The 9801-nt window shown below is 44.9% G+C and overlaps 2 protein-coding genes across 3 annotated transcripts; one reads left to right on the top strand and one right to left on the bottom strand.

The window, feature by feature from the left end:
* Window positions 1-765: 765 nt before the first annotated feature.
* On the bottom strand, window positions 766-5336 carry LOC105696319. 2 transcript variants are annotated; one of them, XM_023434886.1, is made up of 6 exons: window positions 4973-5336; window positions 4658-4812; window positions 4329-4575; window positions 3057-4069; window positions 2636-2937; window positions 766-2541 (listed from the first exon to the last, which is right to left on the bottom strand). In XM_023434886.1, the coding sequence occupies exons 1-6, from the start codon at window positions 5034-5036 to the stop codon at window positions 2469-2471; spliced, it is 1854 nt and encodes a 617-aa protein (XP_023290654.1). In that variant the 5' UTR covers window positions 5037-5336; the 3' UTR covers window positions 766-2468. The 2 variants fall into 2 exon arrangements, with proteins under 2 accessions (XP_023290654.1, XP_023290655.1); XM_023434887.1 differs by having other exon boundaries at window positions 3057-4060.
* A 678-nt stretch (window positions 5337-6014) lies between these two features.
* Window positions 6015-9691, top strand: LOC105696089 (zinc finger protein 287-like). The gene is made up of 3 exons (XM_012418272.2): window positions 6015-6262; window positions 6665-8341; window positions 8411-9691. Exons 1-3 carry the CDS (start codon window positions 6095-6097, stop codon window positions 9227-9229), a joined length of 2664 nt encoding a protein of 887 aa, XP_012273695.1. The 5' UTR covers window positions 6015-6094; the 3' UTR covers window positions 9230-9691.
* The last annotated feature ends 110 nt before the right edge of the window (window positions 9692-9801 follow it).

The following is a 9801-nucleotide window of genomic DNA, read 5'->3' as shown; positions in this document are numbered from 1 at the left end:
TCATACGTTGTTCCCTTCCCATGGAAATTGATTTGCTACGCTTTGTACCCTTATTCTTGTCCCGTTATCATTCGGTTGCCATTATTATTAGTACCTTTGGATTTCGACCACGATGAGACAAAATCGTCTTACAGCGAAATCCTCGGATTTACTGATCACATTTAACTGACTCTAAATCGGTACACACCGTTGACTTGTCGCAGTCGATCTTGCCTAAACACGCACTTCATAGTTCATCGATTGCGAGATTAGATAAGTGTCAATGAACACCGAGTACAACATGTCGAGTGAAACTCTCAAAATGTCTCCTCTCACGTGAATCCCAATTTACGCCGCCGCGTAAACGCACGCACACCCTTGATATTTTTTAATCGGAGATCGATTTCTATTATAGGTTACGTTACACGCTGTTTCGGATATAGAGAAAAAAAAAATTTCCTTTTACCAACAATTAAAATCTTCTCAACGCCTTCACGTCACCTTAAGGTGATAAGAAAACTGTCATTCTATATATCAGTACGTCAAAATATTTATAAAACTCTTCTACAAACAGGGTGCACCGAATTATCTCAAACTTTAACACGTGGTTATGGAGGCCCTGAGGAAGAACGCGATGTTTATGAAATTTCATTTTTCACAAATATATATATATATGATTTTGATTCTAGTCTAGGCTAAATAAACAATTTTTTTCTTCTTTAAAAAATGAAATTTCACGAGTTCTCCTTAGGACTTCTATAATCACATGTTAAAATTTCAGACAATTCGGTGCACCCAGTTTGGAGAAAAGTATTATACATTATTTTGACGTCATGATATATAGATATATTCGTATCGTCTTGACAAGGTACCGAAAGAATATTAATTTTACGGTGCGGAAATCGCTCATTCAAGAATATCTCGCGTCGTCTCAGCCAACGCTTACATGTACATCGACCTACACATCTACATGTAAAAAATGATAAAACCCGACAAAAAGTTGCGGTCCGTTCGTTTTCTTTGTGCTGTACATACATTAGTGTCGGCATTTGGCACTGTCGCGTATTAATTTTTGTGCGCAATACTTCGCGATGGGTTTCGAGATGAGTTTCCTTCTCTTCGTCGACTAACCTGAATGGTGAAACGGTGAAATTTACGAATTACCATAATTAACGTTATTAATTAAATGTCCATCGATTTATCGTGACGCGAGGTACATAATCGAATTGTGTCGTGTGTGTGTGTCTGAATTATGATATTATCAAATAAACGAGCTCTATAGTGTCCTACGACTAGCTTGAAAAGGAGAGCTTTTGACTTTCCACGAAATTGGAGGAGATTCGGATCTCGCTGTAGTAATTTAGCGAGAGGCTAAAATCTGTTCCTAGTCCATGCCACAATCGGCACCATACCATTAATCGATATTTCTTTAAATTAATGGCCCTCTCGGGTTAATGAACATCGATAACTCGTGATCACTTCTAATCACTCATACCGATAACAACGACGCCAGTCGAAGTTCCTCTCCTTTTTCACTTCCCTTTTCGTTTCCTTCTTCTCCTTATTTCACGTGGGGGAATAAGTGAGTATCAGTCTGTATGTCACCTTACCGAATAGATTAAAGTTATTGTACGTTGCAGATACAAGATTGTAAAGGTGCGTCGAAAGAAACCGAGTAATTTCGTAAGTGAACGATTGCGTTAATGACTCCTATGGAAATGATAATCCACGAACAGCCAACGAAATGGTAGCTTCAAACTGCCCAGGAGAAACTCCCCTTTCAAGGATGATTTGTTGATCTTTAGAAAATTCCACGCTCTTCGGAGAGTCTCACGAACTCATGGCAACCAAGTTGCTTATCATTCTCTGGTTATAAATGGAACCCTCTTTAGTACCTCGTAAATCCGGGAGAGGGATATTCTCATGTTCAACTGCTTAAGGCGATATGAAAGTGGCATCCGAGGTGGATATCTCGTCTACGGGACATTCCTCCAACCTGAATGCACCGAATAATTCAATGTTTTACCAGGTAACCATGGAGGTCCTAAGTTACCTCCCGACACCCCTGAAACGTAATTTTTAAAATTGTTTATAAATTATCAAATGAAGAAAAATTATATCTCGCGGGTGTCGGCACCTTCCTCGGAGCCTCCACAATAACGTGGCAGAGTTTCAAATGATTAAGTACACCTGGATTGCAGAAAAGTATCATAAGCGATCGAACCCCCGGATGCCACTTCCGTGGCGCCTTAACCCGATACAGCACGATTCAGATGCCAGTCGTGGACGAAGCGGTAATCTGCTACGTAAACCGCTGCTAGAAAAACGCTTTCCTCTATGAACGGATACCGAGTGAGGAGATGACGTCCTAGATATTCCTAGTTCTCGATATAGTATAGATCAGAGGGCACTCACTCTTTACACAGGGTAGTACATCGAATTCTCAACATCCAAAAGGGCAGACCCCGTGTGACCCTTCGCCTACCGGTTTAATCGTCGTCGGAAGATTCGGTGGAGCTCTCCGGCATGGCGCTGAACCAGTTCTCACGAGCTCCCGTACTCCTGTTGACGGAAAGTTGTTTAAATGTCGTAAAGATAGCACCTTAAGAATGAGACGAGTCGAGTACGTCATCGCCACATCCTCAATGACCCATACCTCGTGCGCTGGCGAGTACTCGTCGGCAGTGTGAGGGAAGTCCTGTAATATTGCGGAGCGGCACCGGAGGTCGCATCCTCCGGCCTCCTATGCAAAGTCATGGTCTCGTGTGGCGACGTTACGAGCTCGTCCTCGGTGTCCAGGTAGTACCGCGACCCGGTGGCGCTCTTGCAGTTCTCGCACTCGCTGCGGTAATCATCAGCATCGTCGTGCAGGGTCGGCAACACCTGGACGCTGCAGGCGCACGCGACCGACTCGAAGCTCCCATCCTGGTCGACGGTCTCGACCTGGTCGATCGACGGCTACAACATATAATCCAATGAGATCAAATAATTCCCTTTGATCCGCTATGCCTGTTAATCAGAGTTGAGGCTTATTAATATATATGATACTTTCATATCACCTTAATTCCCTCGATTACCTGAAAATCCGGAGGCGTCGTAGGTGGTTTGCCGCCCTCGACCTGCGGAGGCGCGGAAGGAGGTCCCACGAGAACGTCCTCATAGAACGCGTCGGTCCGTGTGCCTCCGCTTTCTGCAATCGGTATAACCGGGGGGGCCGACCGCGGCGACCTCTGGGGCGAGACACTCTTCAGGGAGTCGTCGAAAAGGGGGACGACCGACTGATGGCCTGTGAATTCCCTGCGGAGTCTGAGGCTACCGCTGGTCGCCAGAGTCCTGGGGATGGTGCGATGCGTCGACGCGCCGGCGCTCGGCAGGGTCGCCGATATCGTGAAGGCGCCGCCCTGGCGAGGGAGGGTGGTGTGGTGCAGGGGTTGATAAGGTCTCGGCACCGAGGAGTGGGAACCGTTGCTCATGGGTGAGGGGTTCCCATGGACGACGCCACGTGGAGGCGCTATGGGGATCCCCATGGGAGCCGGTAGGTTCTCGTAGGTGTTGGTGCCGGTGTTGAAGCTGGTCGTGGATACGTTGGGGCATCCTCGAGGGGCCTCACCCTGGTTCAGCTGGTGGCAGCTCGAGTGAGTGCTCCTTGGATTGCTCTCCGGCCTGCTGGAGGACGAGATGGGTGGAGAAGAGCCGACTACGTGGCTATTGGGGGGATTTGGTGCGAGCGAGGGCGGTCCACCCTGGACGTTCGGGTGGTTGTTGTTCGTCGTCGTGACCGCCATGTTAGGGTGGTCGTTGTGGCTCGTCAGGTAGGGGTTCTGGAAATTCAGCGGCGTCAGGGGATGGGGAGTCATCGACAGCAGAGCCTGCTCGGCCCGGGCGGCTGCTACGGCCTCTTCGTATGGGGGTGGGGCCTCTCCTCGGGGGAAGTAGTTCCCTGGGGGCTTCCACAGGGGATATCCTCCGCTACATGGTATGTCGTCCAGGGGGATGCCGTGGGGGAGCCCTCCTCTTTCCAGGTACCCCATGCTGCCCAGGCTCCTTTGATCCTCCGCTAATTGACGACTTTGTCTCCCTGCTACGCAATCTAACATCTTTTATGTAGCTTTTTCATATCGAAGGTATGTGGCGTGGAACTACTTATTTTCCCAGCATTTCTACGCAGACATGAGATGCACAGGAGATTGAGAATGAAATGAAACGAAAAAACGCAACCTGTTCTCATTTTGCATGATCATATGATCATTGAATCAGCAATATCGATAAATGATTATACATACATAACCACGTTTTACATAAACATTATTTGTTCCCTTCTTTCAACTCAGATTAAACGGTACACTTACCACGAATCTTTCGCTGCCGCAATCGGTGTATCAGGAAGAATAGCAGCGTCAAAGACAGCACAATGGTGATGCAGCTGGCCACGATGCGCAGTCCTAAATCATAATTGGCACTCCCCTCTCCGGCATTGCCTAAGTTTCCATCAGGTTTGTCGTTCACTACGGATGAGAGAGTATCATCCATGCAAATAAACTCGCAACACGTATTGCCGAAGCGGAAGGACTTGCAGTCTTGTTTGGGCAACGAGTCCTGACGAAAGGACAAATATCCATTACACATCGATATTGACACTCCGTACTAAGAATAAAAATAAGTATAAAAAAATAGACACCTGGGGGAGGGTGCAGATGACAGCCTTGCACAGCTTGGGATTGCCATTTTCGCAAACGCAAAGGGTACAGGGTTCCGGACCAGGGATGTAATAAAAGCCAGTTTCGTACGAGCGACCTTTTATATCCTTGCACGAGACATTACCTTCGGCTCGTCCTGGAAATAAACCACAATGCACATTACCGAACTAAGAACCTCGGACGAATGAATTTCTATGATTGAACTTCACCGAGGTGACATGTTATCGTAACTTTTGTCCAGAATCAATCGACTGACAAAATAAGCTAACGGCAGTCTGAATGCATTAAGGACTCACCATTGAAATGCAAAGTGAGAGTAAGAACCGCATAACCGAAGAGCTCGCTGGTGCTATATCTCATTCTGCGTTCGTTATCTCATCACACCCCTCGGCCCTGGTACCAGCGGCTAAGCTTCGGTCGGCCCCGTTTTCCTTTCGACGTTCGCGGGACGTCAACGACAACACCTCGCTATTGACATCTTTTCTCCGACGAAGCGCTTTCTGGAGTGACAGCCACCGGCCGAGACGCTCTGCCACCTCTAGGCGTCACGGGCGATCCTGAAAAGCGCAACACCTGCCTCCACACGGCCGCATACCTTCGGCTCTGCTTGACAGTACCTCCGAGCTTCCGTCACATAACGTCCTCAATGGGCCTCAATGGGAACAGCTACTCCCAAAGTGATCGATTAGTAAACGGAGCACAAAGACGAGATGAGAGACTGCTCATGGGGAGGCCCGTGCGACCGCACTACTGAGCTGCCGCCGCGCGGAATTTTCTAGCAACTCACGAGTGGGGCTCAACGGTTTACGTCGCTTTTTCACGACTGGTCTATTACGTAAAGCAAATTGAGCGAAAATGTGAAAAATAAGTAGCTCACGATGTTACGAAATGTTTTTGGTGGTGAAAATGCGAGACCATTCATATGAATTAGCTCGGCACAAATTTTTAAGCGAAATGGTGCCCGCCTTTCCTGCCTATAAACACTACCCCTCAACAATTTTCGATTTACAAGGTATGTACCTTTATTTAAAATATTACTAGGCCGGAAGTGCTACTGATCTCGTTCTTTTATATAGTGAGTACGTAATTCAGCGAGTAGACCCACGTGAGATGAAAGTGTGAGAAGTGAGCGCTCTCGTCAAAAATACGTAATAAACGCCCTGGTTCTGTTTTTAAGTAATTTATATCGCGGACAAAGCTTGTGGCGTAAAATACCTAGGAATTTACTGTAAAAAGAACTACGTAGTTATTTAGGGTATATTATTCTCTCAACTCTGTCGACCACCATGGAAAGAGAAATCACTAGTGATCGATAATCGCAAAATAATTCGAGAATCGACCCAATAGCAAATGGCGCAGCAAGAAGGGGCCTCGAACCGTGGCGACGGTGTTTCTCTTGTTATTTCTTCCTGAAAACGATGGAAGTGGCGAACGTCGAGGAAGCAGGTGGAACTTTCGAACGGTCCGTTATTAGGAATATCGGAGAAGAATGCCGAATCTGCTTGAAAAAATCCACACATCTCTGGAAGCTCTTTCAAAACGGGGAAGAAGCCCCACGGAAAATAATGGCGTTTGCTGCCGTCCAGGTTAGCTTGCACTTTACTCTATGCTGCGGTTTTTCATATTAATTTAACGTGTCGCGTCGCTCGTCATATTGTTAACAGTATGCTAGAAGACGTTTAAAAATTATTTGTGGATGAAATCGGTGTAAGTGCCATGAAAACATGTATGGTTTAATCTTGGGCTGATTGGGAACTCGGATTGGTACACTTTGAAATTGCATGTTTATGGTTATTATGGGAAAACAGTGTAGACAAATGATATTATGTCGTGATAAAACGTTATCTGAAATATTTCTCGTAGTTGCTTACTAGTTTAAAGTTGACTATGCGTCACCAATGACAACGTACGAATATGTATAACGTATTATTCTTGCAAAACTCTAATTTGGATTAGTTTTAAAATGTGATTCAATAATACTCTTTCAGGTGGAAGAGGGAGATGGCCTGCCATCAACGATTTGTTCTATATGTCGCAAGCTTGTCGACATGTCCTATAAGTTTAAGTGCCAGGTAGAAAAATCAGATGCAACCTTACGTGAGATTCTTGCTCTAAAGGCTTTAGAGGACCGGAAGGAGGCAAATCTATCTTTAAGCGAGTCTGTCAATGCAGCCATTACGGAAGCTATAGCTGACGAACTACCACATGCAGAGATTGAACGCACCGCCAAAGGTAGTGTTGGAATCTCTTCAGGTGTCAACATGGAAGCCAGCGCTAGTTCTAACGTTTGGTCAATCGAACAGCTAACTGTGCAGAATCTTACTAATAATCAGGATAGTGTTATATTTTCAATGAACAATGGTTGTTCCGGAAGGGACGTGCAAAATCAAAGTATCGATACATCTACCTACCCAAGTGACAATATCAGAGAAATGAAACATACCGATTTCAGGGAAGTCACGCAAACAGAGAGTATTAATGTTTATTCTGGTAATTTAAATGCTCGGACTGAAAATATAGAAATCTCTGGTTACGAAAGCAATCACAGTGCTCGTGAGGTGAAGGAATCGGAATTCAAAGAGGTGGAAGATACAGCGGTCACTCATGTCTTTACGGAAACTTTGAATCAATTGGAAAGTAAAGAAAGGGATGAGCTTATTAAGCAGGAAGAGTTGTCCCTGCCGGAGGAGAACGAATTCTCTGAAATAGAGGATAATTCTATAGAACATTTACATACTTTTGACGAGCACAATGTTAAGATCGAAGTTAGGAATGATTTGTGTTCAGGGATTGATGACGAAGCTAAACATAGAAGAGTGACTGTGAAGAGTAGAACCTCTGTCCAGAGGGAGAGGGAAGAAGACAACAACAGTGACGAGGAAGAAAGACCACTTATTAGTAGAACTCAACGACAAAAATGTCAACACTGTATAAAAACGTTTGCAACGAAGTTGGCTCTTCAGAGGCACATGACGGTACACAAACACAAAACTAAACTGCGCTACGTGTGTTACATGTGCGACAAGCAATTCTCTAATGTCTCGAAGCTGAAAGGTCACATTCGCAATAGTCACGACAATGTCAAGAGTGCAGATGAAGGGTCGACCGAAGAAATTCAAGGCAAGCTGCCTGAGGTGCCAAAAGCTTCAGCGGGTCTTGAAAAAGACAATACAGCACAGCTTGAGATTGCCAAGTCTGATAGGAGAAATCTCAAGTTCACCTGTAAAGTCTGCTCGAAACAGTTTGCTTATCAAAAGACTTTTCTGACCCATGCCAAAACTCATCCAGAGTACAAGGAGGAATTGCTAAACGGGAACACTGACAGATCGGCAGGTTTGAACGAGTCTCTGGAAACTCTTAACAGGTTTCCGAGCATTCGGGAGAATGATTCGGAAAATGATGACGTGCTGCCAGATGGTCTTCAGTGCAAGCAGTGCGGGAAATTGTTTGCAACCAAAAGGAATCTCAATAGACACGTCTCGATGCACAGTGGATTAAAGTTCAACTGTTCCACCTGTGGGAAGGAGTTCTCAAGGGCAGATAAACTGAAGGAACATGAGCAGTCGAAGCATAAAGAAGAAATGTTTAGTCCATCGGAAGAAGAGGACGATGACGACATGGACAACGAAAATAGAGCTAATGATGGAATAGACGACAGGAAGAAGGTAGCCTAACATTTTGTGCTCAGTCATGATTATTTAGATAAGTATAGTAACATAATCTTTGTTTGACAGGAGAAGAATCGACCGCACCAGTGTGCCCTTTGCCCAAAAGCTTTTGCTCAGCCACAGTCGTTGGCCAACCATGTGGAGAGACACAAGCGAGTGAAGGATACTCAAAAGCGTTTCCTTTGCGAGGTGTGCAGCAAATGCTTCGCTCAGAGTAGCTCCCTCGTAGCCCACATGCGAACTCACACCGGAGTGAAGCCGTATGTCTGCAACATCTGCAGCAGGGCATTCACGAAGAGCACGTACTTGCAATTGCACTTGAGAACTCACAGTGGAGAGAAGCCTTACATTTGTCAGTATTGCAGCAGAGCATTCGCGAGGGCGAACACATTAGCTCGACACATAACGATGCATACTGGGGAGGCCAAGTATCACTGTCAGATCTGCATGAAATCATTCCGAAGGCTGACTTCTCTCAATGAACATACGTATACTCACACTGGTCAAAGACCTTATGCTTGCAAGATTTGTACGAAGAGATACAACAATGCAGGCTCTTTGTACGCCCACACTAAGAAGTGCAAGGCGCAGCAGGTTTCTGGCACAACGACTGGCTATACAATGGTACCAGTGGATAATGGTACCACCGAACAGAATAGTCCGGTGCCTCAGATGTTGATCTATTCCCAAAGAAAACTAGTGGAGGACTCTCCAGTCGGTCAAGTTCCTCCAACGCCACAGTTCATGATAGCCAATGTTCACAGTCAAAAACCTATTTCAGGCAATATCATTCAGCCATTTACTGTCGACGATCCAAACGTTTACGCAACTAGCGCCAAGCAGTTCAAAGGACCTTATTATTCGTTGTATCCAAACATGCAGTGAAAACCATTGATTTAATTCACAAAGCAAAGATACTTAGAATCATCCGTTCATTGTATGAATTCAACTGTTGCTAAAAATTAGTAACAATTATTGGCAGCGATCTAGCCAGGAAAGTGATGGCGTCACGCAGGTTTGCATGCGTGATTTTGGGGTTATCTCGAATGAAAGTAATGATTGTGAGCGTGAGACTCAGTTTAGTATACTTTTGTGTAATTACTGTGTGAGAATTGCCTGGACACTCGATAACATTCCTTGAGTTCTGTTGAATGAGATTCCGAGTTTGACGACATTAATTTGTTCTGAAGAATGTAAATAGTTTCGAGTTAGGTGTATTCAATTCAACCTTGTAAAAATACGGTGATATCTGTTCAACAATGAACATAATAGTGATGCGCTACATATAAGCAAATTTATATTAATACAAACGATATTATTTTATAATAAAGTTTGATAGAAAACCTTTTGCCTGGCATGTTAAGGAATTTTCGAAATAACCCTGTTTTAAGTATAGTCATTTTGGCTGACCAATAAATTTCAGTCTAATCAGTTATCATAAATAGCTGATAACTTGA

The sequence above is a fragment of the Orussus abietinus genome, unplaced genomic scaffold (genome assembly GCF_000612105.2).
Source record: "Orussus abietinus isolate OABI.00-Male unplaced genomic scaffold, Oabi_2.0 scaffold69, whole genome shotgun sequence".
NCBI lineage: Eukaryota > Metazoa > Arthropoda > Insecta > Hymenoptera > Orussidae > Orussus > Orussus abietinus.
This window is presented reverse-complemented; position numbering and strand designations above follow the sequence as displayed.

What these genes read in the sequence shown, in the direction of transcription:
- LOC105696319 (XM_023434886.1), bottom strand. Translation starts at nt 5,036, where the DNA reads ATGAGATATAGCACCAGCGAGCTCTTCGGTTATGCGGTTCTTACTCTC. An exon ending in GCGGCAGCGAAAGATTCGTG is followed by an intron (nt 4,070 to 4,328) that starts GTAAGTGTACCG and finishes AAAAGATGTTAG; the next exon opens with ATTGCGTAGCAGGGAGACAA. An exon ending in CGACGCCTCCGGATTTTCAG is followed by an intron (nt 2,938 to 3,056) that starts GTAATCGAGGGA and finishes TATATGTTGTAG; the next exon opens with CCGTCGATCGACCAGGTCGA.
- LOC105696089 (XM_012418272.2), top strand. Translation starts at nt 6,095, where the DNA reads ATGGAAGTGGCGAACGTCGAGGAAGCAGGTGGAACTTTCGAACGGTCC. An exon ending in TGGCGTTTGCTGCCGTCCAG is followed by an intron (nt 6,263 to 6,664) that starts GTTAGCTTGCAC and finishes ATACTCTTTCAG; the next exon opens with GTGGAAGAGGGAGATGGCCT. An exon ending in GAATAGACGACAGGAAGAAG is followed by an intron (nt 8,342 to 8,410) that starts GTAGCCTAACAT and finishes TTTGTTTGACAG; the next exon opens with GAGAAGAATCGACCGCACCA.